This window comes from Epinephelus lanceolatus, chromosome 12, assembly GCF_041903045.1.
Source record: "Epinephelus lanceolatus isolate andai-2023 chromosome 12, ASM4190304v1, whole genome shotgun sequence".
NCBI classification, from domain to species: Eukaryota; Metazoa; Chordata; class Actinopteri; order Perciformes; family Serranidae; genus Epinephelus; species Epinephelus lanceolatus.
In genome coordinates this window covers 30,117,817-30,144,684 of record NC_135745.1, presented here as the reverse complement: position 1 = coordinate 30,144,684, position 26,868 = coordinate 30,117,817, and the positions used below count along the sequence as shown (strand labels likewise).

The following is a 26,868-nucleotide window of genomic DNA, read 5'->3' as shown; positions in this document are numbered from 1 at the left end:
CACACATTTTTTCCATGACATTACAGGGAACGTCGAATCTCTCCTGTAGTGGCACGACCACATTATTATGCCTACTGTTATCAGGATGGCCCACTGGCATATGCAGACATAAAATACAGAGCTTTTCAAAAAATGTATACATTCTTTGGGTAAAATAGGAAAACTACTTTGACTTAAGTTACACGTAAAACATTTACTTATTTTTATGTAATATTTTAATACGAAACTGTAAAATTCATCCTACTTGGATGATGCTCCCTCTAAGATAGTCCTGACAACAGCCACAACCAGGGTACAACTGACCTCTTTCGACTAAATAAAGTCAAATAATTAAAGTGTCATCAGCCTGTCATACCAGCAGAAATGTTCAGTGAGGGCTGATGCCAATATTTCATTTCAAAAACTTTTATCTGCCAATACTGATGACATATTATCGTGCATCCCCACAACAAAGAATGCACATTACTGTCAACCCATGTCATAAAAACTGCAGTCTAAGTTCTAAGTAAACAGGAAACATTAATCTCTTACCAGACCACTGAGCTGGTCTCGAGGACAGGCAAACAATCGCCCGTTGATGCCCAGAGTAGAAAACACTGAAACGTCATTGGGCTTCAGGATTTGTTTTTCTGGAACAAAAATGGGGACGTAAGAGATTTTATCCCCACCCAGTGATGTCCCAACACTAACACCATTTTCATTAGGCAACTTTTAATCCTGCTTCTTACATACAACTAACAGCACTCATATGACGATCTGTCTGTAGGTAATATTGTTACGAACTGCTCTCACATATCTAAATCCATCTGTATTCTTACCGCTTGCAGAACTGAGGTGGACCAACACAAGTTCATCAGTTGTGCCAATTTTGTCGGTCACAGCGCTGATCACTTCTCTTCCTGTCGCTGCCACGGCAACCCGGATAGTGGTGTATGTGTGATCACTGCAGTACACCTTTAAAAGGACTTGGACACAAAAATAGCACTGAAATACCATATTATGGTATGTGACTGCTTATGATTTGTAACGAAAAAAAGGCCCAAGATGAAGATGCATTAATGGAAAGAGAATAATCTCTTCATGGGGCTTCTGACTATGTACTTTAACTCACCAGATTTCATGGCAATCTGCACTTTAGATTTTGTTATGTCTTGTGTACAAATGTAAATGTTTGTGAAAGGTCAGGGATTACCAAAACATTAAATTCATCTCCCGAGGACATAAATATCCTCATTAAAATTTCATTGCAATCTGGGAAACAGTTGTCAAGATATCTTGCTCCTCAGGGCTCACAGGGCACACACACCCCAACTTACTGTCATCGTGATTCCTAATAGGCTGTTTCTTCTGCAGCCTCTCCTCTCCATTGCTGAACTGTCGTATTAGAGTTTTCTGTTGAATTGAAATGGGACAGTTTACATGTTATCATGGTGATGTGGACCTTAAATACACAATGTGTTAAATTTGGTTGCATACAGTAGTCTGGACGTACCTTTTTTGTGGATTTGGCTTCTTCCGAACTACAAAATGCAAGAAAAAAATGATACAATAAATGTGGCTGGTACATAAAACATCACAGTAAAAAGTTAACGTGCAGGAGCTGAGAAACGTACTGTAATTTGACGATTTTCTCCAGGTCAGGAACTAAGTCTTTCAAAGCTCTCAACATCCGGGAATCATTTGATAAACTCCCATACAACTCCTACAGGGAGAGTGAGGAAGAACCACACTCAGAGTTAACATATGATCTGTGTAAGTTATGTGATTTTCTGCATTTGAAAGCTTTTGATCACCTCAAGGAAAGAGATTGCAGCAGGCTCCTCCTGTAGCAAGTACGTGTGTGTGTTGGCCCAACGCAGGGCCAGAATGAGGGCCCTCCTCTTACTGTTGAGAGCATACTCCATCCTCTCCTGTTCAGACCCAGGTGGAGAGGCTGCATGGTAGGTGCACACAAGGTTAAGGATAAATACAAAGATGTAGACCTTACATTACGGATTCAGTAAGCACATAAACAGACAGTGATATCAATTTATCAACTGCTGATTTGGTGCTCAGAAGCTGTACGACCACAGCATGGATATAAACGAATCATTAAGCAGTTAAATCCATATCATTATGCAGTATATGATGTGATCTGCTTGACTGAAAATAGAAACATTTCAGCCAACGCAAGGCCACAGTTAACCCTCATCACTGTAACCTAGCTACCAAATAATGGAGCTGTTAATTATATATAATCATAAGTACAGCAGCAAGTAGCTGCACACTTGCACTACGATGACTAAGACAATAAGGAAAGACCTCTACGGCTGTCATTACAACTTGTTGCTATAGTGTGAAGGGAGATGAGTGGTTCATTAGTGCTGGATGGTCAACTGCTGCCTCAGCACTTCCATAAGTAGAACCGGTAAAGTTGCACAGTCCAAGATGCTGTCAGTAGCACTGTTATAATATGTAGCAAACAATAAACATGTCTGTCCATTTCGGAGTGGGCTTGTCAACAGTTCTAAATTTGTGAGTGCACCTACTGTACCTGATGAGTTGGTAACACAGTCAGCATGAACAGAGGCACAGTGGAGGGATGGCTTCTGGAGCTCCAGCCCCAAATGTTTTGTCAAAAGCCCTGAACATTTGAGTTTTCTTTAAAAGAAATTCAACTCTCTGTCATTCAGATAATAATATATGTCTATGTTGTTTATCCTACTATTCCCTAAAGACATCTAATATAACTGAGTAAATGTCCATCTGTTGTCCATCTAATATTTCATTCAGTGTACTGAAAATCACATTTATTTGGCATTGTTAGGGATCATTGATTTGCAGTTAGAGCAGCTCAGATTATTATGTCATGGATTCATATGGAGCAGATTTGTCAGCTAAACATTCATTCTGTCAACTCTAATCCAGCATTGAGCATGGTATAACAAAAATAAGTTCACCACCTGTTTTATGTGATTCAAAAATAGTAACATCAGACAGTTTGTTTTTAGGTGGCAGGAGTGAAAATCAGTCATCCTCAACATTTGCTGTGTAATGGTTTCAGAATGATCAAGACAGTTGGAGAACATTTGCATACAAAACAATGGAGGCTTCATGTCTATCATGTCTTTCCAAAGTAATGTACAGATTTGTAGGAATTATATTATTTCAAATGGATTAAAAAACAGTGCATTTGCTGCTGTAAATGAGGAAAAACATTACCCCAAGAAGCAAGCCCCTGGATCCCCCCCAAATGTTTACAACATCTGGCTCCGGCCCCGAGTATGAATTATAAAAAGGAAAATTCTATATATACAACACAGAGAGAGTAAAGGTAGAAAGGATATTGTGCCATGAGGAGAGGGCACAGCTGGCTGTTGGGCATGAAGACACTGTGCATGAGGACAAAATCATCCACTGCTGGGTCTAACGGACGAGAAGAAACACAGACAACAAGAGGGAAGAGAGTCAGAGGGGAAAGGAAGGATATAAAAAGATTATTATAAAAAGATTCAAAAGGTAATGAAAATGCCATTCATCAATCAAATAATCCATTCAGCTTGCTTATCATCTCTCCATTCTTCCTTCTGTTATTACAATGCATTTGATATAGTATCTAGACTATTTCTGATAACCATCTTTTAGGCCTACTAGCCTATTCATTTTGTATTTTTTATATATGTTTGAATTTGGCTACCTGGTTCACTGTGATGTATGTCCATCCTCATGGTCTCCAGGAAGTGCTCGAGAATCTTCTCTGGTGTTCCTGATATCACAGTGTATCTGCAAAACATGAGGTGAGAAAGATCAAAGGAGAGATTCATTCAGATTCATTCTTCATTCTGTGCGTATGTATTGAAGACCTCTCACACTAACACACATACTTACTTGATGCTTCCCAGGGTGGAGGCACGAGGACTCTTTTCTAACACCAACACAGCTTGTTCATGCTCTTTCAAACGCACTGTGTTGGCTTCCACATCCTGCAAACACAAGATGCATATACAAATTCAGCAATATCATTGTGGGTCTTTAAAATGTAATACAGCTTCTCTACCAGTGGAGGGAGACAAACATTACAGTCAGGCAGCATCACTGGGCTGACAGTGCAGTATGATGCTTCAGACAGCCCAACTGAGTGAATTCAGATGGTGTTTAATGAAATCCATCAAACTTTTAACTCGCATTTTTAAAGGTTCTGTATGAATTTACATTTAGAGCATGAATATAGCAGCAAAACACTATTTGCTATGTAAAGATGATGACAATGGCGTCGTCATGAAAGAGTAAAGCATGATTTATGCTTGACGCATCCCCAAGAGTGTCCACACAGCCCATGTGGCAGGTTTCTGTCTGTCTGTACACATCTGACATTTTCTAATTACGTGGTTGCAGGTGGGAGGAGAAAATGGAGATCTATGCTGTAGTTTTCGATACACTGCCCCCGACAGGTTGGGAGAAAATCAGTTTGCCGTGAAGAGACACTCAAAATAAGTATAAAATATCCACATTTTTCCTCGTCACAATTCCGCTCCAGCTCATGTCCATGCAAACATGTATGCCAAAAGCATAACTGAGGCCTATCTCCACCTTTTGGTTTGCCCCCAAATGAACACCATTAACTCCGTCAACACTGTTGCTGTTGCTAGCACTGTTAGCTGCTACCCGCCAGCTCAGCCACCATCATGTTGAGACCCCTGTGCAAACAGTCTCGGCCAAGACTTTGATTGTCGTACACAGCTCCTTTAATTTAGATTAAAGAATGTTTGCTTCACAGTGTCTTTGTGAATATACATTGCTAATAACAGTATCTGTAACAGTTTTGACTGACTGTAGTAATTTAGTGCTTGTGTGGTTGCACTTGTATCCCATCAGAGGATAAATATCCATCTCATTTGCCTACCCTGAGTATCCTGTTGAAGTCTTCCTTGTCCACACGTAGGAAGTGACAGTTGTCCTCTCTCAGGACGATGGAGGCGGCACGAGGTGAATCTGTAACCAGGGCCAACTTCCCAAAGTCATCCCCCTCGTGGAGTGTACACACCACACCCTAAGACAAACACACTCACGCATGAATGCACACATAAAACACACACGCTCCAACACATAAACAAGCTCAGACACAAACACAGTTTACTCGTCATCTTGAGCCCTGAAGAAAAATCAGAGAGGAGCGGGAGCACACAGGACTGAGATGAATCATCTGTGCTTGTCTGTGTGTATTTGCAGGGTGCATGTGTGTGCATGTGTGATCGATGTGTATGCACACACACGAGCAGTACATCTGCCTGTGCAGTGGTTGTAAATCAGTGTGTGGTGTGAAATTGCGTATGTGTACAATCCCTTAAGCCATTTTAATCATTGTGATGAGTCATGGTGAGCTGTGCAGAGTTTGCCAAACTCCACTGTTGGTGTTTCCCAGCCCCTCAAGGCCTGATGCTGCTGGTCCGCTCCATACAGACATGATCAGCTACGCATTTTAATCCATGACATACGGATGAAATATCATCAAATGAAGCAGAAAACTCTAGAAATGCTTGGGTATCAAATAGAGCAACTTAAGCATGTAGGTGGATGAATGCATCGACACACACACCTTGCCGTAGATAACCACATTGACAGAGCCCTTCTGGATGATGTACCATGATGTGCCCTCTTCTCCTTGGTTGAACACTGGGAGATGAAGAGGACAAACATATATCACCACCAGATACATGATTAAATCATATACCCTGTACACCAGAGGTCTATAAACTGCAAGGCACACCTTCCCAGAGGGGCAGAGGAGACACATGAGCTGCAATATGTGTTATAATGTACACTCTGTCTTTGAGTTGTAAGAGTCAAATTTGAACACACACACACACATTATACACATGTTCATGAGCCCTGTTTACACCTGGTATTAACATATGCCTTGAGTAACTGGATCACAAGTGGATATCTCTACGTAGACGTGTGAATGCACCAAATGCGTCCTTAATGCATCTCGAGATCTGATCACTCACCACATTAGTGTCAGACTTTGAAAAGCTCTGCTGTACACTGTGTATACAAACAAAAAATGGACTCACACACAGTTCCAGCTTTTGCATGCGACTCGAAGATCACGACGCTTGCCAGTTCCCTCTTCACCTACAAACCAGAGTACACTGTTCAAGTCAGGATTTAGCTGAAATATGTGAGAACAGTAAAACGCACAGAAGAGGGCCCTTACAGTCCATTATGACACAACATGGAGAGTTCTGCTTTATGTCATTTCTATAAACAGATATCTGCATATGCATGTAAAATCAAAGGTAACGCTACAGTTCTTGGGTATCGTAAGGGTTCTGGTTTCCGTTTGTAGACCAAATAGTACTGATCAATCACATTACAGCAGGCTTTGGTTGCAGTCCGTGTGAAGAGCATGGACTGTATAGACGACATGACAGCGCCCCAAAAGTGAAATCAAAACATCTTCATTTCTCCTTGGTAGTTGGCTGCAGTATAGGTTATGAACCCCACCCCCTCCGTGCTGGACAGTGGATGGGACATGGATTAAAGTACATGTCAAATAATTTATTTGCAAAGATGGTTTCTTCATTTTAGGTAGCTCTGATCACTCTGATATTTGTTAAAGTGCTCATTTTTCTGATAACATTGATTGGGACTAGTTATTTGATGCTATAAAAAGGGAATCTGACATCATGATTGACAGCTTAGCTTTCATTAGCTTTTCTCAAATTTATCTGCATTCATATGCAAATATCTGTTTATAGAAATCCATGGAAATGTTTGTTGAACTGTAAACAATAAGTGCCACACAGAAGAGAAAGTCTTGGCCTGGATATCCACTGGCTACACCATATCTCCTAAAATATTGGCCATCGTCCCCGGAGGCTTACTGTCGTCAGATGATGGTTGATGGGTTTAGAGATTGTGTTTAATGAGATTTTTGGTTTGGTAAAATTTACTTCATCAAATTGCATAAGCACTGAAAGAGAATAAAAAACAAAAGCTAAATAAAAAAGCCCGTTGTTTGTGAGCCACTTTCATCTCCTAGAATTTGCTTCATGTGACTTTACATTACAATAAAAATGTGATTGCATCTGACAAACATAATTCTGACTCTAGGAAGAAATGGAGCATGGACAAAAAGCAACAACAAAAACCCAGACTTAAGGACTCCTCCACATGATGAATGTTTGCCAGCAAAGGGCAGACTGGTGAAGAACTGTGTCCCATTACACTGTAAGGGAAATGCTAATGCTAGTGACTACGACAAAACTGAAGCAAGTAGTTCTGATGAATTAATTCCCTCTTGAAAACATGTACTGTCTCTTTAAAAGAAAAAGTGGACCGACTGACTCACAGTGTTGGAGAGGTGAGCTAAGGCCTTGATGTGAAGCAGCTCATCGTAGATGATCTCTAGGTCATCCCCTGTCCTCTGACCAGGCCTGCAGACACACACAGAGGTTTGTCAGGATGAACTCACTACAGAGATTTAATGCATGCTTCACCTCTTACTAACTCTGCAGTAAAATCAGTAATGACACATCCCAATGCTAAATTAATGGGAAAATGAGCTTTCTTAATAAATAGTGATTTGTAAAATGTTGCCACTGTAATGTAAGTTCATGCAATATTAATCATTTTTACTGACGATTTCCTGAGGATCATGCGCAGCAGTGCGTCAGGGCCAATCTGAGCGAGGAAGAGGATGGTCTCTGGCAGCTCCTCCTCACTCTCCCTCTTCTCCTCCTCACTAGGCAACGGCGTGTCCTCCTCCTCATCGTCAAGAAAACGGTAGAACAGGTACTTGTCCTGGAAACCCAGCTCCTGGTCCACTGGAGAGCAAACAAACACACACACTGTGAGTGCCTGGAGATTTTCAGCAATCACAGTTGTTTTCTTATTCAGAGGAGAATTTCAGACATCTTCTCTGAAGTGTTTGAATTTGAGACAGAGATCTATATTTTATGTTCCCGCTCCAAAACTCCTAATTAATTTCCAGCCAAGTAGTCATACTGTTACTTCCACTGCGACTGATGTTCAGATTTAGTAAAATCTCTGCTCTAACTCACAGTCAAACAGACATTTTTTGGCAGCATTGAAAAGAGGTTTGGGAACTGACTGTGACAACTGTGCAGTGCATGGAGTAAAACTAAACAGCATACAGTTATGAGAAAGCAACAGAGAAGGTTTTATCTACCGTGATTGAGCACCCCTTCTTCTAGTAGAGCCTGCCACATCCCAACAGCATGGGACCGTGTGAGAACACAGGCACTCTGCAGCACCAACCAGTCCACCAGCTCTGTGCCTACACAGCATTGTCTGCAATACACACAAGCCAATGAAATCCTATCTTAAGCTCCTGCATGCATAATTCTGTGTAAACACATAGTTGGAATTACAGACATACTCAACATACCTGTATGTCTTGAGGTGGTATTTCCTGTCTCGAATCATGTGTGGGGCTCTGGAAAGGATGGCGTTGCGGAGAACCTTCCCTGCTCTCTGGAGCTTCTCTGAAGGGATCTACAGAACACACAGGCATATAGGTGTGGAAAAAATATCAACACACTTGACTTTCGCAGTATTATGTTTGTAATACTTTATCAATTCCCAAGAACTGTATCAATTCTTAAAGCGATACTTTGCCAATTTTCAACCTGCTCTGTATCATAAAAATGTGGGTAGTATGTGTAAATGAACTATGGTAAACTTCCCTCCATCTCACCAGCGCCAAGATCTCATTGCTCATCTCTCAGCTCAGAATTTTCTTCTTCAAATTTTTATATTCAAACTTCATAATGTACTTCCACATTTTTGTATACCCGTCATCACGGACAGAGAATATAGAAGCAGATCAAGAGAGATCCACTGCTCTCTCTATCACACACAGACCAAACTCAGATCAAACTGTAAAACTAGTGCTGATCAAATATAAACCAAGAATCTCTACCCCTATTTCTCGCTTAAAGTGTCTTTGTTTCCTGTATTGTGTCCCCCACCAGTGGGAACATTTTTTGGTCTGGTGCAGCACAGTGCATTCTGTAAGTTGTATGTTTTCTACCTCTTAAGCAAAAGCAAAAGCCCTTTTCTTCTGTTTTCTCTGATCATGTAGCATCAGTTTCTAAAGTATTTGTGTCTCTCTACTGCATAGAGAGCCCAGTTTTATCCCACAGTGAAATACTTCTTTAATAAAAGTTTACATGCGAGAAATCTGTGGTTAATTTGTGATGTGTTTAAACCCCAGATCACTAGATCCTTTAGTATTGTAATCTATCTGCAGCCAATTGACTCTCCCACTTCCATGTAACAACATATCGCTAGCGTGAACACAAAGAACACAGGCATAAGAAACAGGCAGAGTCATAAAAGGCACACCATTAGCACTGACAGTTTTCCTAAAATTAGATTTTAAAGAAATCGCAATATATCACCTTGCATACAGTACTGCAATATATTGAATTATATCACCTGTGTTGTGATACATATATTGCCAGATTCTTGCCAATATACAACCCTCCTGCATTAAAAAAAACATACATGGAAACACATCCTATACAGATCACACCTGCACATTAGAAAAAGAGGGAAAGTGCAGATGTGTATACACACACACAGCTGCGGTTGAAAACAACAAAGGAGGGCTTGCTAATTGGGCAGATGGGATCTTTCGTATATGTGCATGCATTAGCTTGCATTAGCATAACTACAGAGGATCACAGCTGTGAGTCATCACTTGTCTCTTCTGCCTAGCGCACACACCTCCAAAATCCATTCTGGCATTCTGATTCATTCACAAACATGAAAGTATGCAGCAGGACACAATTTTATGACACTGCGGTCTGGGTTTACTATCTTCTCTCTGCGCTGTTTATAACACACAGAGTGTGTTTTAGTGTTTTCAAATGATAACTGCAGCATTTTTTTTCAAACATTAAAAATCCCTCATCTACTGGCCAACACTTTCACACATACTGGACTAGAATATACATTTTGCTCAACCCTCAGTGTGCTGTCCTTGCAGATATTCTGACACAAGTAATAGGGCGTAGAGGAACCCAAGGCCAACTGAGACTGCCTGGCCCACAGTATATAGGCTGGGAGTTTGGTTCATTCATGCTTTGTGTGCCGCAAGGAAGGACACAGCTCTCAGAAACGTGCTGGCAGAGTTTATTTAAAGGATCAAGTTGCCATGCTGGACTTTTTTTTCTTACTTCCTACACAAATCTGAAACAAACGTTTGGGTTCTAAGCAGTGAGCTGGAGAGAGTATTCACCTTGTTGTGAGCTTTGTTTGCAGAGTCTGAGTTCATGTTGTCTTTGTCTGCGAGTCCTGAGGAGGCAAAAATACTGTTGTCAAGCTGGTCAAATTGAAGATTTTTTACAGGATGTGGATACTTTTTTCATTGCCAGCAAATCAAAAAACAACCTGTTCATAGTGTTTTTTAGATGCTAAATGCTAAAACATACAGGGAAGCATGCTCTACTGCATGAGATATTCTGATAAACTGCACTGTGTTTATAACAGTGTGCCTTGTTTTTGTGATTGTTTTTGAAGGACACTTGTATTTTATATGTTTTGATTGAAGTACACTTCAATCATGCAACAAGCCTTTCACAAGATGGAATATTCTAATAAATATTAGGTAGAAAAACAATTATATTTAAAAGAAAGCAGTAGTACTTTGGAAGGACAGTTCATAACCCTCTGGCACCACTGCAGTATTTGGAGTAGCTCCACAAGATATACAGCTTAGTCGCCAAGCAAAAAATATGTGATAGCCTTTGCAACTTTTTCTATTAGACAACCTATGCTGCTTAAAAGCATGGTAAAGTTCCCTTCAACCTTTAAGGTATGGTTTAGCTATGGACCTTATTGTCAGAGCCACTTAAGCACATATTTATATCTGGTAAAAATGTCTGTGTTGATATGACATATTGTATAAGCTCTGATATAATTTAAGCTTTATATTTTTAATAGTGTACAGTGGTGGACTATGCTAGGGTTACATTTATATTTACTTTATTTCTGTGTTATAATACAGGCATAAATTATTTATGATTTATTAGGTATGGTGCCCTAAGGCTGTTTAGCGCGCATGACAAAAAAAGGTTGTTGTCTCAAACCTGTGTGTAAAGACAAAGCAAAGTCTGCACAGGTTTGGATCATAATACGTTTTTGACCGTGTTATGCAGTGTTAAAGTTGGTAATAACGGGTAACATGGTGAGGATATATAAAAATAGGACATCAAGTCAGTAGTGGGCTATACGAGATGTCATTTTGGAAGGACTTGGCCTGCCGTTTTGCTTTCTTTTTTGTATTTCAATAACTTCATTCAACTTTTTCCCTGCCTCGTGTGAGTCCTGTGGATCAACAGAAACACAAGTCAAAACAGAGACACCTTGCAGACTAAGTGGCCTATGAACTTGGGTATGTTGAGACAACCACTATACTTACACATCATTTGACTTTGGAGAAAATTTGCTATTCTATGAGAGGGGGTGCTCATAAATTTTATGCTACATGGCAACCATTTTTAACCAATGGACACCTCTGATAATGCAGATTGGTACTAATGGGCCAATGTTATATACAGTTTCTTCATTTGTTTGTCACATTTATTTATTTATTAATTTATTTTTGGTAGATTTTTCCTTACTACTCACTTATTATTTTTACTTCGGCATTGTCTATTGCATGTTAAAATTATTTATTTTAATCTATTTTATTTTTGTGTACAATTTTTGTCACATTGAATTTATTCATATGTACTTGTAATTGTTTGACTTTAAATACCTATAAAATCATCTAGTAATTAAGCGTACTAGCAACATTTAAGTGTTTCATTCATTCATTTCATTCTAGTGTGTGTATATCTACTCACTGTCATTGTTGGATCCACTCTCCATAGCTCCATAAGGAGGGGCCAGCAGTCCAGCCAAGCTCTGACGATACTTCTACAAGATAAAACACACACTCCTGTCAGAACTGATGTCAGTCTTAAAAAACATTTACACTTCTGTTGTCGCCATGTATCATTTATAAGACATCATCATCTATTAAACATCAAAACCCATCGCACTTCATTCGGGTTCACTCAAGCCCATACACACACACAGTGTTACTTTCAAACACACAAGCGCAAGTGCCCCTCAAAACAAAGCCCTTTGTACAACCAAGATCATTTACATGCAGAACAACTAACATTATATAACACACACACACTCACAGCAGCAGCAGCAGCATTCAAACTAGGGTTAATGAGAGCATGAAAGCTGCTAAATGTGCACAGATGCTGCTCTTACAGCTGTTAGGAACAATAAACTGTCTTTGCATCTCTACAGCAGAGACACTGAAATACACACAGAGGGTAATTTTGAGCCCTGAATGTGCCACTGCTCTTCTGCAAGGTCATTACCAAGCAACACATGCCTTCTGAGAACTGCCTGGAACACACACACACACACACGCACTAACAGAGAGGGTGACACAGACAGAGAGAGCATCTGTGTGACCTAAAGACACAAACACCCCCCTGTCAATCTTTTTCTTGCACACATACACACTCACATACATACACACACACACACACACACACACACCAGGCCAAACATTGCTAAAGAGCATATTATTGTGACAAGACAAAACAAAATGAAATACAAGGAAACATGACAGTGAGACACGGCCTATCCCACGTGCACACCACAGTCAAGGTACAGTCAAGGAGTCAAACTCACCTGAGGTAACACACTCAGCCGCCTAATGCCGGAGGGACTGAAACCCCAGAGAGCTGCCCTCTGCTCCTTTACAACTCACACACAAGCCACCAGATAGCATCCTGCTCATAACAAGCTGCTCTCTTCCTCTCTATCTCTCTCTCACACACACACACAGTCGCCCCAGTGTCTTTCTCAGTCTCTCACTCTCCCTCCCTCGCTGCGTTTGAGCCAAGAACCAAACCACTTTTCTCTCACAGGTTACCACGGTGATCCAAGCCTCTGTATGGCCGAGCTACTCTAGTGGAGGAGGAGAAAGAGGGAGGCAGAGACAGAGAAAGGACACAGAAGGAGTAGTGAGGGTGAGGATGGAGAGGGAGGAGAGGAAGGAGGCTGGCAAAAGACACAACATGGCCAATAGAGGAGACAGGAAGTGGGCAGGAGAAACTTAGAGCAGGTGAAAGGGAAAAGAAAGATTTACAATTCCAGTCCGCCACATTACAGGCCAACCGATCCCCTGTTTGATGCAGTGATTGTTTACATGTTTGCACATATGTGTCACAAACAACACGCTGATTTACATTTACGCCATGTTTATTCATCCCACTTTCATTCAGTGTTAGAATTGTGGAGCGGCGCCTTTTTTTTCTTTCATCCTTTCATCAAACACATGGCTGCATTCATCATTTAGCTTTCTAGTCCTCGTCACACGCAAGCACATGCACTCAAATTAGTCCATGCACACACACACACACACACACACACACACACACACACACACAAAACACAAAGATCCTTTTACTATGAGCTGAATGAGATTCAAAACAGAACAACCTCAGGCTATGTTTTCTGCTCTATGTCTACTGTCCTGAAATAGACAGCAGATAAGGAGACTGAGTGCACTTAGTTGACAAACAAACACACTACAAGCCTGATAATAAGATGGCGCACACGCTTTAATAACCAATTATTGTCTTATCGTGCTTTTATATCCTCCCTGTGTCATAAAGTGCAGATATCACATTTCAGCAAACCCAATTTCTAGCCATCTAGTGATATCAATACTGAGGAGGTCATTATTTTATTCATAAATCGCAACACTGAATAGATAAATCTCTTTTATGCTGACACCGAGAGCAGAAAAGCCATCATAACAGCATTTATCTTAAAAGAGATATTTTACACAGAGGGTTTGTCAACAGGGAAAACAATGCCCATGGTCATATTAATTTTTGATTCATGACAAAACTGTTTTTTAATGCCTGTTATGTCTTTCACAGCTTTTGGCACCATCATTTTACAATGAGCTTTGAAAAATGTTTACCCATGTACAACACATGGGTAAGGTCAACTACGAGAAACCCACATTTTTAGAACCAAAACGTGCTGAAAGATCCCATCAATATTTAATGCACTGAAAATCTGGTTCGATATCTGTCTGCTGTCACTTATCAGAACAGTAACTAAAGTTTCATATAAAATAAAAGTGTACGGGTGCACCGTTGATTTGACAGTCCTCTCCTAAAACACTGTCATGATGGATAGTTAAAATAAAAAGAGGGAGGAGAGACTTAAAATCGATGCAGCACAACCAGGTTTATCATCTTTTTTCAATCCATGCATTCTTCTCCTTGTCAAAACCTGGCACCTACATTACCTACATTATCACTGACAGTGATCAGTAGCAGCTGATGTAGTCTTGAGCCACTATCCTTAGGCAGAGATGAGGAGCTATGTAAAATAATGGATGTAGCCCCCATGGCGTCACGTATTGGTGTGTGGAATCCTGTTTTAAAGCCTGATGTCTGGCATTTTGGCCGTCACCATCTTAGATTTTTGGAGCCAGAAGTGACCCGAGGTGACAATATTTGGACAAATTTAAAAAGCAGAACAAAAAGAAGATATAACTTATTAATCCCCAAGGGAAAAAACAGTTTTTTCACTTTGTTGTCATATGGATTACTGTAAATTTATCATGTTGATCTGTTCTGTACACACAACATCTACTGCATGTCTGTCCATCCTAGAAGAGGGTTCCCTCCTCAGTAGCTCTTCTTGAGGTTTCTGCCATTTTTTCCCCATTAAAGTTTTTTTTGGGGAGTTTGTGATTTGTGATATTAGGCTTTATAAATGAAATTGAATTGAAAATTGAATACACACAAAGGCCCGAAATACACACACATGTACAAACAGGACTTATACATGCATTAAAAGGAGAGTTGTCAGAGCGAGGGGGCTGCTTTGCACAGGAGCCCCGAGCAGTTGGGGCTTCAGTGCCTTGCTCAAGGGCGCCTCTGTGGCACCCAGGAGGTGAACTAACACCTCAACAGCTGCCAGTCCACACTCCATATTTGGTCTGTACAGGGACATTTTAACATGGGGGTCTATGAGGATTGACTCACCTCTGGAGCCAGCCTCAAGTGACCATTCCATGAACTGCAGCTTTTAAAGTACTTCTCTGTTGGCTTCATTTTTCCGCAATGGAGACTACCCTTTGGTTAACTGGCTTTTTTCTGACTCTACCCCCCCCAGATTGCTTTCTTTCTCAAACTTGCAGCCCAAATTAACATAGACACAACTGACATCACTTGAGAGTATTTGTTAGATTCCACACAGCTCCCTCCGGAGCCACAAAAGGCTTTTTGCAACTTTTTTCGTTCATGTATTCGGCTGATGAGGTGCATAGGTGACAAGGTCAGATTTTCAAATTTTAGGATGATGAAGAGACCTTGAGAAAGACACTCAAAACACTTCTTTAATGTGAGCCTGACCCCTTTCCTCAATATGATCCTAAAATTAGAAATAAAATGCCCTATGACATCTTTAAATATGACTCTAATAATGTGTGTAAGAAAACACTGGAGAGAAAACAAAAATAACTTAGAATCCCTCTGGAATTTGACAGCACAAAATAAAAGACTGCATGAGCAAACAATGGGGCAGGAACTTGTAGTCTCTGAGTGCCGGCTGAGAAGCTACAGTAAAACCAATCCAATGCTCTGCCAGCACTTCCTCTCTGAGAGGGACCCAGTGAATTGAGAGGCTAACCTCTACAAGGAGGCCCACAGAGAGGAAACCACTACAATGCCAACTCTCAAAGAAGATGCCAGTGTCAGGGCCAGAGCCATGTCACTGAGTACTGAAACTTTAAATTTATACAGACCCTGTTTGCAATATCCGATATATCTGCTGACTGGGTTTTAAATATTGTGGATATGAGTCATCATCAAGTCTGTCTGCATTGTTTTTGCATTTTCATAAGTCATATGTACTCCAAGTAAATACCACTGATATCACCACGCTCTATATGTCATTAATTCATGATTAGAACTCAATGTAATTAATTTCTTCAAATAAATATCAACAGATATTTGTTTTATTCTCATTCTTTATCTGAATAGGCCACTTTAACTTGTTGCAGCAGGGAAAGCACATGTGTGAGTAATGATGTTAATTACTGAAATGAAGCCATTAATGTTATTATTTACACTTGTGCTTTTCCTGCAGTGACCTGTCAATATGCTGTGAAATAAAGGCTTTAACTGTATTTTTCTACATTTTCACAAGCTTAATGACAATTAGTCAGACTGCCTAAGGATACTTTCTAACATCATCTTTTCCAGTGTAACCTAATCAACACGGGTTGATATGGAACCATAAGTACCTGAGCGCAGGAGGAGACGTACGCACACAGCTGTTTATTCACGGAAGTGCAAGTGCTAATATTTTTGATGCAATGTGCATCTGAGTCAGACAATAAAAAAGTAACCAAGGGATCCCTGCACTTATCAATTTTAGATCCCCACCACACTGCCCACGCCAAACCTATAACACAGACGGTATATTGCTCTTGGTGCATCAACCCTCATACTGTAAATACTGCACAAAGCCACAGCAAGCTCTGAAAAGAATAAACATCCAGTACTACACACAAGCACACACAAGCATGTATTGTACATGCACTCTCCTCTCTCTTTCTCTCTCTATGCCTTTATCAGCTTATTGTTGTGTGTCACCTGAGGCATGGATCAAATAGGTGGAACAGGAGGCACCGTTATGGTGGACAGCCCTCTTGTGGTTAAAGGCACAATTACAGTGGAAGGCTGTCCGGAAATTATACTTTCAATAGGAAAGGTGGAAAGCTTTAGGTACGCTACCAGGACAGAGTTCATGCTCAACCATGCACTTCCAGCTCATACTCACAGCTGCATACAGTGCAGCAGCTCATACAGTTTGTCTCTCACCTCCCAGAGGCTCTTGAATTCCCTCTGTTCGATGCGGAGTAGCTCACTGGTCTCTCTGCTGACAATGGTAGCATGGCGTGGTGTGTTGTCCAGGATGGACTCCCCGAACGCTGTCCCGATCCCCAGTGTACAGATAGTGACAGCATCCTGCACACCAACACAATATATTTGTTAGAACTATGGCTTGTAAGAGAATCAATGTGTGGGAGTCAATAATATGCTTCAGTTTAAAGGGTCCAACCTGGACCCTACTTTCCTATGTGTCGGTGTCTAAGTAATGGAAACAACAATGTTTGAAACTGGCAAAGTATTCAGTGAGACTGCTGCAGCCGGCAGCAGCGACACAGACTGCACTGTAACGACTTAGGCAATTATGCACCGTCATTGTATATCCACTAAAAGTGCTTGTTTTTGCCACTGACAGGCTCATATTGTTATTCTAAGTATCTGAAAACATTATGCAAAGGATCCCTGCAGTGGCTGACCTTTTTGTTAAAATGTAAGATTCTTTTTGTTTAACCAGAAACAGCCCCCAAATCACTGCTGACAAATCCACCAGACTCCATTTAAATATAAAGTAATTTTAGCATGTATAGACCCAGCATATTTTCACATCTAACTGCGTAAAATTAAGGATTTATTTCAGCCAAGCCAGGTGGCAATTGTTGGAACAATGTAAAGATGAATCAAGACAGCCTTTTTGAGTTTTATTTTGTTTCTGACAACTTCAATTTAAGTGTGTTTTAAAATGACAAAAAATACTGTCTACTTAAATGGAGTCTGGTTATTTTGGAGCTGTTTCTATTGTAAAAGTAATTTCACTCTTAAGTAAAAAGGTCTGGGGTCCTTTCCATAATGTTGTCAGACAATATGAGCCTGTCAGTGGCTTTTAGTGGACATAAACTGTCAAACATAATTGCCCCGCGTGACTACATTGCAGCCTGTTTTGCAGCTGCAGCAGTCACACTCAATATTGGACCACTTTCAAAAATCATTGTCTCCATTAGTCACTTACATCCTTAAACATGGGAAAATAGGGTCCAGGCAGAAAAAAAAGCTGAATTTCCCATTAAGGCTTACGTACGCTAAAATGAGTCTTTACATTGGAGTGATGGTCAGTTATACTAGTTCTGATTGTCGCTAAATTTTCCAACTGTGCTGCTGCTGGGGTTGCAACTAACAGTAAAAATACCCATTACAATTTTCTAGAGTCCAAGGTGATGTTATCAAATGTCTTGTTTTGTCTAACCAACAATCCAAAACACACATATATTAAATTTACTGTCATGTTGAGACAAGTGAAAGCAGCAAATCTTCACATTTTAGAAGCGACTGTCAAATAGTTTCTGATTCATTTTCTGTCGATCGGCTTATCATTGCAGGCTTAAACACTACACAGCAGTAGCATAAATATATATCAAAAGGTTTGCTTCATAGAAATGAACTGACACGAAGAGCAGACAGATTAATATATGGTAAATAATGCAAATAAATTCAAAAATGAGAGACTGGTAAACTGAGTCTCCCGTAAGGAAAATATCTCTTGGTGCTGTATCTAATAGGACAGGCTAGAGGCAAGCAAACACGTGAACACACACACACACACACACACACACACACACACACTCCCACACTGATTTAGACAAATATTCAGCATGCTATGAAACCTTTTCAGCTGTCCAAAGTGACATTTCAAATATAGCCACAGAAACTAGGCCACCAATGGCACTTTAGGGCTACATACATGAAAAGGACTTTTCACAATAGAAGGGCTTCTTATCTCCATCTTTAACAGGGAACAAATCCTCTCTCCCTCTCTCCAACAAAACGTCACTCTCCTCCTCTATATGTACACTATAACCCTATTTCCACACTCTGGCATGAAGGGTATAACATGCAGCTGAAGGCACAATTCTCAGTGGACTTGTTTTCTGTGCTGTGGCAGCTTTGCTCTGGCATATTTAAGCAGGGAGACATGAGCTAATGTACTGGAACAATGTCAGCATTGAAGAGTCGTACAGCACCAGCTCTTTAACGAGGAGCACTTGTAGAGCAAAGTGGATCTTGACAGAGAAGGTTAGGATTAAAAAAAAACAAGAGTAAAATGGCAGCCATGAGAAATGTTGTATCTTTAAAAAAATTAGAAAGAAAATTACTAAATTCACCCCCGTAATGTCCATGACTCAAGACTCAGTTCAGTCATTTCTAATTTAAATGATTTACAGGAAACACAGAACAGACGCACAGCAGCATAGGTGAAGCCAAGCAGGATTTTATGTATAAAGCACCACTCTGACTCTCTTGAATCTGATCTTACCTGGTGGTTGGCTGTTTCTGACACTTTGACGTCAAGAGAGCCGGACAACACAGCATACCAGCTGGTGCCTATGTCTCCCTGTCGAAACACTGCAGGCAATAAAATACATTAAACCTTATAGAGCACTGATATGAGAAAAGAAACAAACAAAAAAAAAAAAAACAGTTTACTCTAGACATGGCACAATACCAGAAATTTAGTAGTTGACACCAATACCAGTAAAATTCCACAATTCTCAACACCCAAATTGATACTCCAGTAAAAACATAAAATAAAGAAATCTAATGTACAAAAACATACACTCCTCACCAGGCAGACCACCTCAAAAGCAGAATGCAAATCTATGTGGGTTTGCGATTCTGATGTATTAATATAGCCAACACTAAAACTTTTACGGTGGTTTGCTCCAGGTGACAGGGTTGGCACAATATCAGATTTTCACTTCACAATCAGCATGGCAAAAAGAATTCATGATAACGACATTAGTGCGACATCTGTGGAAATTTTGAAAATAAAAGTAATAATGCTATCAGTCAAATTAATCTTTAACTATTTATTGTGTGTTTTGTATCTTTTTTGCTAAATGAATTACACTTAAAATATGAACGTTAGGACGTGGAACGGGAGATAAAGCTAGAATAGAAAGACACAGAAATGATTTAAGAGCTGCAAGATTATTTATACAATATTATCATATGTGTATTACAGTATTAAGATTATATCAATATTTTATTTTTAGATATCACAGTCATCATCAATACCAGCATATCGCAACACCCCTACTCCGTGAGACAACACATTTAAAATATTTGGTGGGGTTTCGTATTTGGTTGTATTTTTGGTTATATTTCTAAACACACAAACCTTCTTCTCAAAAATGGAGAAAAACTCTTTTATAAAACTTCCTCATGTTACTGTGATACAAATCCAAAAAGGTCTGAAAAATCAGTAAGCTGAATAATCCAGTCTGTTAACAACTTCAATTGTGCTTTATATGGATAATTATTTATCAGAAAATAATCACTGTTTCCCGAAAAGGAGAGAGATGTTCTTTCATTATTTATGCTCAATTAAAAGGAGGGAAATGCCGACAAACAGTAGTTGCAAAGGTTTAGTGCTAAGACAGCTGGTTTATTTATCGATAACTTCACTGCAGAGAAAAAAAATCTTGCAAGTCATTTTATTCGGGGGAAAACAGACATTCCCTGGTTCCAGCTTCTCAAATGTGAGGATTTGCAGCATTTCTCTCTTTTATATGAGTGTGAATATCTACGGAAGCGTATTGCAATCACTTGACAAATAAAAAAAACCCTGTTTTTCTGAGTAATTTTTTCTGTTTTTCGGAGTAATTTATTTATTTTTCAGTTTTTTGGTGTAATTTTTTCTGTTTTTCTGAGTAATATTTTCTGTTTTTCTAAGTAATTTTTTCCCTGTTTTTGGAGGTATTTTTTTCTGTTTTTTTTTTTGTGATAATTTTTTTTTTTTGTTTTTCGTGATAATTTTTTTTTCTGAACGAGGAGACGAGATACTTCAAAATCTCGCGAGAAGCTCCCACCTGGCACCTGCAAGTGACCCCTGCATCCATGGTAACTCCTGCTCATGGATGTGTTTTGCATCCGTGCTCCTGCTCCTAGACAATTTCAACTACGGGATCAATAAGGGTAAGGCACATAATTAGTTACACACTGGGTATGATAATCTAGCTATGTTTTCGACTGCATCCTTCTCATGTAGGCCTATCGCTCAATGTAACAGGTTAGGTTAGCAACAGGTTGTAACAACGTTAGCTGACAAACGTGTATGGGCATGATTTCAGTTGTCAGGTAACGTTGTTACAACCTGTTACTGATCAACCTGATCCCGTAGTTGAAACTGTCCAGGAGCAGGAGCACGGATGCAAAATACATCCATGAGCAGGAGTCACCATGGATGCAGGGGTCACTTGCAGGTGCCAGGTGGAAGCTTCTCGCAAGATTTTGAAGCATCTCGTCTCCTTCAGGTAAAAAAAATTACCACGAAAAACAGAAAAAAAAAATCCCGCAAAAAAAAAAAAAATCCTGAAAACCAGAAAAAAATTACCATGAAAAACAGGGAAAACTTACTCAGAAAAACAGAAAAAATTACACCAAAAAACAGAAAAATAAATAAATAACTCCGAAAAACAGAAAAAATTACTCAATTTTCTGACATGTAACAGATACAACAATGACTTGAAAAGTAATTTGGCGATAAATCGACTAATGCCAAAATGAGTTGCAAGCATAGAGATTTCTCCAGGACAGTGATTAAATGTGCCGACAACCATATTGTGCAAATGTGTTTAAAAAACGGGTCTTGCATAATTCGTGTGTGGAGAGGTGTGTATACATGATTTAACATGATCACAGTGCTTTGCATTCCAATGCCTCAAACTTCAGTCTTAAAGGGGACGGTTCACCCCAAAATCAAAAATGCATATTTTTCATCTTACCTGTAGAACTGTTTATCAGTCTAGATTGATTTGGTGTGAGTTGCCAGAGTGTTTGAGCTATCGGCCATAGAGATGTCTGCCTTCTATCAAATATAAAGGAGTTCCTTTATATTCTTATATTATACTCGGCTTGTGGTGCTCAATGCATCAAAACAATACATCTGAAAAACCTGCAGCAATGTCTTTTTCTAGTATATACATATAAATATGTATTTTTGATTTCTGGGTGAACTGTTCCTTCAAGAAAAAGAAAAAGGATCTTCTGCAGCACGACTGTCATATGATGATATACTGTTGCCTATATGCTGCATAATAATGCTTTATTACGGAGAGCTATTCTGAGCCTGAAGCATCTACTGTCGTACACAAAACCACAGCCGTGCAACTTTATAATCCAACTGTACTGATATATTTGTAGGTTTCTGTATGTGTGTGTACATGTACATACATGTGATGCCTTTCTCCAGGCACTCATAGAAGGCACAGGCACAGATCTGCAGTAAGAGCGGAGGTGGGAACCTATGGAAGGCTTTGACCTCTCTCAATCTGGTCAGAATGATGTCCACATCCTCTCCCGAGCGCTCCGAGGGCCTGTGCAGACAAGAACCATCATTAGGTCCAACATTAGGTGTTAAAGAACCATATCAGTGGTTTTTCATATTTTGGTCCATTAACTGCAAAACTATTTTAAACAAAATGATTAACTGAATGATGGAACTTGTTCACTGTGATGGATTATCTATCTTAAGCATGTGCACTGCTGCGTGGAGGCAAGAAATAAATCAAAAATCTACTGTATGCTTTGAAGAGCAGTTAACAGTGATGTTAAATGTTTGCAATTAGCAGTTAATGGACTAAAACATGAAAAAAATCACTTGGTATTGTTCTTTAAGATAAAAGCTTTATTGTTTTAGTGTTATCTGTGTATTTGTGTGTGCACGCGTGTGTGAGTACGTCGCCTCATTGTTCGGCCTGGTGTCTTAGCGATAACAGCGTAAACCCGCAGGCGTTACTTCTCTCAGCTCAGACCCCCCACAGGGTGTTGATGTAAGATCTCATTTGTACTGCTGCTATTTCTAATACGCTTAAATCTGAACACACACACAGGAGCACGTCATTATTGGACGTCTACGTGGGCGCGCAGACACAAGAAGACACAGAAGTTGGATCTGAGAGCTTAAACATTCTGCTCTGCAATGTGGTGGAGAAAAACCACACAGCCAAGACGTCTCAGAGTAACACACACTGCATTTAGCCCCATTCATTCACTTATTTTCCTTTGCTAGTGACTCATCCTTGCACGTGTGTGTTCATACAGAATAGCTAATGCACTGTGGGCTTCTTCCTTCACAGACGAGAGGCAGTCTATCCCCTCTCCTCCTTCAGCTCCCACCTCTTTCCTCGCTCCCAGCTCTCTTCTTTGTCTGCTTCCACTAAACATTTTTCTAATCTCATCCATTTTTCTCCTTTCCTCTCTCCAGACCTGTTTCTCTCAGGAACACAGGATGGAAAAGAAGAAATGAACCTCTTTCTTCTTTAAGCTACCCATTTTCTCCTCTCCATTACTGGCACTTCCTTCTATCCATTAAGTCCCACCACTAACACACCTGCCCTTACCATCCTTCCATTATTATCCCTTTATTTCTGCTTTGCAAGCTCACAGGCAGCGATGACTCCCCCTGTACCCACACGCACATGTACATACAGAGATAAACACACATATATTTGTAGCCCCGAGCTGCAGTAGATTGTCTTCCGTAGCCAGGACGATACTCCCAGATAAACACAGACTTAGCCCAAAGGGCTGCACTGCACATCACATCTTCCAGTCCCACAACATCTGCCACGAGCTCAGGGCCATTACAGATGGGTCTCTCGCTCTGTCTTTTCATCCCTTTTTTTTTGTCTCTGACTCATCCTCCCATCATCCTCCCACTGCCTGCGTATTGGCCCTCGGTGCTCCGACACGGCGTCATATACCAGTGTAGGCTCGGTTAATGGTTTAGACAGGTGGACTCCCACACACTGCAATTGGGAGAGACAAGGAGGTTAACTCTGCAGGGTTGAAAGGGCAATACCAGCATCACCCTTCACCCATCCGTCTACAGTGAAACTGTTAACATCCGTCAGTTATAACCCCCCTGGTTGAATCCTTGTCCTTTCTCTCTGTCGTTGTCCCGTGCTTGCTCGCTCCCTGCCTGTCCAAAGGAATCTGCCTCCCTCATTGGTGTGAGACGGATGCGACCTGAGAGCTGTTCACCTTGTCTTACTCTCCCTCCATCCCTTTTGTCTCTCCTCCTTGACTTCTCCCTTCCTCAGCTTCCTCCCCGCTGCTATTCATGTCAGCAGAGATCTCAGCTTTCAACCACAAATTATAGACACACACACACACCCGCGCACGCATGCAGGATTTACAAATTGACCAACATTCTGAAGAGAAAATCGAGAGACACCAGAAGGTTCTGCAGATTGTTTTAGGAAATATCCATCTGTAAAAATACACTGTTTCCAGACAAATACATCATAGGTTGATTTGTGGCAGCCAAGCAAAATGTCAAACAGCCTCAACACAAACAAGATTTCCCAAGCTGGCAGATTATCATGTTACTGTGTCAGAGATACCCTCTCATTGTATGTACATATGTACCTCTTGGGTCACCCATCTGCATCACTGCTTACAATCTGAGATCCTGTTAAAAACGCTGAATATTAAATGAGCATAAGCACAGCTCAGTTAAGAATTTATAATTTAAAAGTGACTCAGCAAATTACTCATCTAGTCTCGTCAGTCTGCAAATTAACCTACATAATGTACGTATGAGATAATGGATTAAACTTAGAAGACTTTTTTCTTAAGGAAACTGCTTTTGTCTTCGACTTATTGTTTCTAATGTCATCTGAAAGTGTGTGAAATGGTCACGATGTTTTGTGCTTCTATTCTCCTGCAGCAGAGGGATATTAAACCTCAGCTGGCATCTGGACCGGTGCTATGTGTGTGTGTGTGTGTGTGTGTGCGTGTGTGTGTTGACTGGTCCGTCTATTACCTGCCTGGGGCAAAACAAATCTGATCTTATCTCACATGCTTCACACTCACTGGCAATAAATGTCTTTGGCCAGATATATTAAGGACAGTCGTATCTTAACCTCTGTCTTTCTTTTCGCTTCCCCCCTTTCCCCGCCTCGCACTCCTCACTTGCTCACATCAACAGTTACTGTAGATGAAAGCTCCCAAACACACACACTGATGGATATTGATTGAATGAGGGGGTGCATAGCTGAGGAGCACTGAGTGCTCCACAATAAGATCCTGTCGGGTCTAATCTTACGACCCTGGCTGCCCTTACTGACACCCACCCACCTACTGCTGCATATCTCCTGCATTTAGTCTAAGACATACAGTCCTGTGGTGTGCTGTTATTTTAATTCTAAACAGATTGGACAACAATTGTAAAAACACTTTAGTACAGTAATGATTTTATGTCATGTGTTACCCAATTCTCCACGTTCAACGAGAAATTACACCCAATCAACCAGGAAACAATGAGACAACTAATCAATGAGTCAATCAACAGAAAAATGAGCAATTAATTTGATTTTCATTCATTTTTAAAGCAAAATGCCTGAGATTTGGTGATTCCAGTTTCTCAAATGGGAATATTTGGTGGTTTTATGATAGAAAATTGAAGATCTTTGGGTTCTGGATTGTTGGTCGGACAAAAAAATCCATGTGATGCCAGGCTATGATAGGCATTTTTCACTGTTTTAAAAACCAAACAATTAATCTATCAAGAAAATAATCAGTAAATTAATATTAAAATATGATACTAATGAGAAGTTGCAGCCCTACTCTTAATTACCTAAATCAAAGACAAAATATAGCAGCGCATCTATTTAGATCATCCATCCAGTATAATTACAGGTGAGGATGAGAAGACAAGATGGTAGCTTCGGGTTGCCAATAGTAACATGAGGATGTGTCATAGTGAGGTGTGTGGCTACAGCATGTGTGGGTGTGAGCTGTGGGGTGCTTGTTATATGTATCATTGTTTGTTTTAGGTGTGAGGAGCATTATCTACAGTAATTACTGTATAGATGCCCTTTCGTCGTCTTTATTTATTCAAGCCCTCTCCCTTGGATGCTAAGCGTTTTTGGCACAGTATGCATGCAGCATGGGACCTTTAATGTTAGCTGGACGAATACAGTATGGATTAAAACAGCTTCTGGATTGTTATTAAATAATCTGTAAAGTGGCTGTTCAGTTATTTAAACCTGTTCATTCAAATAAGACAAATTCAGCCTCACATGCAGCACTGTGGCAAAAATGGAAGAATTTACAATAACAATGCACTGCCCTGACTCTAATCCCTGTTTGGAGGAAATCACCAGCACACATGCCTTGGTAGTATTTTAAAAATGTATGGCTATTTGATTTAAGCACACAGACATAAACCATCAGCCATCTATCACAGCCCATGCAGTGCAGAGACATCCCAGTGAACCTCGAAGCCACCAACGCCTTTTTGACCGTACAGATACACAAACAGGATCTTTTTCTTTTTAATAAATAGGGTGTTTATTGTCATGCACCGCAGCCTTTACCATCACTGGATTAGCGCTGTATATTCACTGTAAATGACGGTAACCTACAGTGTGCTAAAAACAAGGCGTATCATATTATTGCACACACTGCACACGCAGCGATCGCCGGTTGCGACTGATCACGTTGACGCGGATGAATGAAAGAGAGGCTGAGAAAACACAGTTTGTGGATGCGTGGCGTGGAAGTGTCTCGTGGAGTGAAATTCGCCCACCTTTTATCCAGACAGCAGATCCACTCCGCAGACGGAGACGAGTTGGGGGACATCTGCACCGCGACCATCTTCCCCGGTCGTGTGTCGGTGAGCGCTGTGATGCTACCGGAGGAGGCTTCCCGGTTGTCGGTGGTCGTTAATGAATGTGAGCTCCGGCTGCGCCCCCTCCCCGCCCCTCTGCTTCGAGCTGCCTCACACAACTACGGACTGCTGCTGCTGCTGCCTTAATCATGGCATGCAGATGACTTGTCAGTCCGCCTATATGGGCTTCTTGAGGGCAGCTGAAGGGCTCACACATAAATACTGCAGTGCAATGACTGGAGACATAACTACCTA

At 40.5% G+C, this 26,868-nt stretch overlaps 1 protein-coding gene across 2 annotated transcripts in view; it reads right to left on the bottom strand.

Moving 5' to 3' along the window:
- LOC117272549 (rap guanine nucleotide exchange factor 4-like) overlaps positions 1-26,868 on the bottom strand; it is a 34,004-nt gene extending 7,136 nt beyond the window's left edge. Inside the window, exons 1-22 of one of the 2 annotated variants that reach the window (XM_033651536.2) lie at positions 26,533-26,868; positions 22,170-22,312; positions 19,252-19,340; positions 16,935-17,081; positions 11,859-11,931; positions 10,250-10,305; positions 8,393-8,499; positions 8,174-8,295; positions 7,625-7,808; positions 7,334-7,418; positions 6,054-6,114; positions 5,576-5,652; positions 4,883-5,029; positions 3,868-3,962; positions 3,677-3,762; positions 3,327-3,405; positions 1,794-1,944; positions 1,614-1,702; positions 1,493-1,520; positions 1,317-1,392; positions 819-965; positions 532-629 (exon numbers count right to left, since the gene is read on the bottom strand). In XM_033651536.2, the coding sequence (XP_033507427.2) occupies positions 532-629; positions 819-965; positions 1,317-1,392; positions 1,493-1,520; positions 1,614-1,702; positions 1,794-1,944; positions 3,327-3,405; positions 3,677-3,762; positions 3,868-3,962; positions 4,883-5,029; positions 5,576-5,652; positions 6,054-6,114; positions 7,334-7,418; positions 7,625-7,808; positions 8,174-8,295; positions 8,393-8,499; positions 10,250-10,305; positions 11,859-11,931; positions 16,935-17,081; positions 19,252-19,340; positions 22,170-22,312; positions 26,533-26,600 (2,208 nt within the window). In that variant the 5' untranslated portion in view covers positions 26,601-26,868. Of the gene's footprint in view, positions 1-531; positions 630-818; positions 966-1,316; positions 1,393-1,492; positions 1,521-1,613; positions 1,703-1,793; positions 1,945-3,326; positions 3,406-3,676; positions 3,763-3,867; positions 3,963-4,882; positions 5,030-5,575; positions 5,653-6,053; positions 6,115-7,333; positions 7,419-7,624; positions 7,809-8,173; positions 8,296-8,392; positions 8,500-10,249; positions 10,306-11,858; positions 11,932-12,711; positions 12,962-16,934; positions 17,082-19,251; positions 19,341-22,169; positions 22,313-26,532 lie in introns of those variants that run through there. The other variant, XM_033651537.2, reaches the window with a different exon arrangement.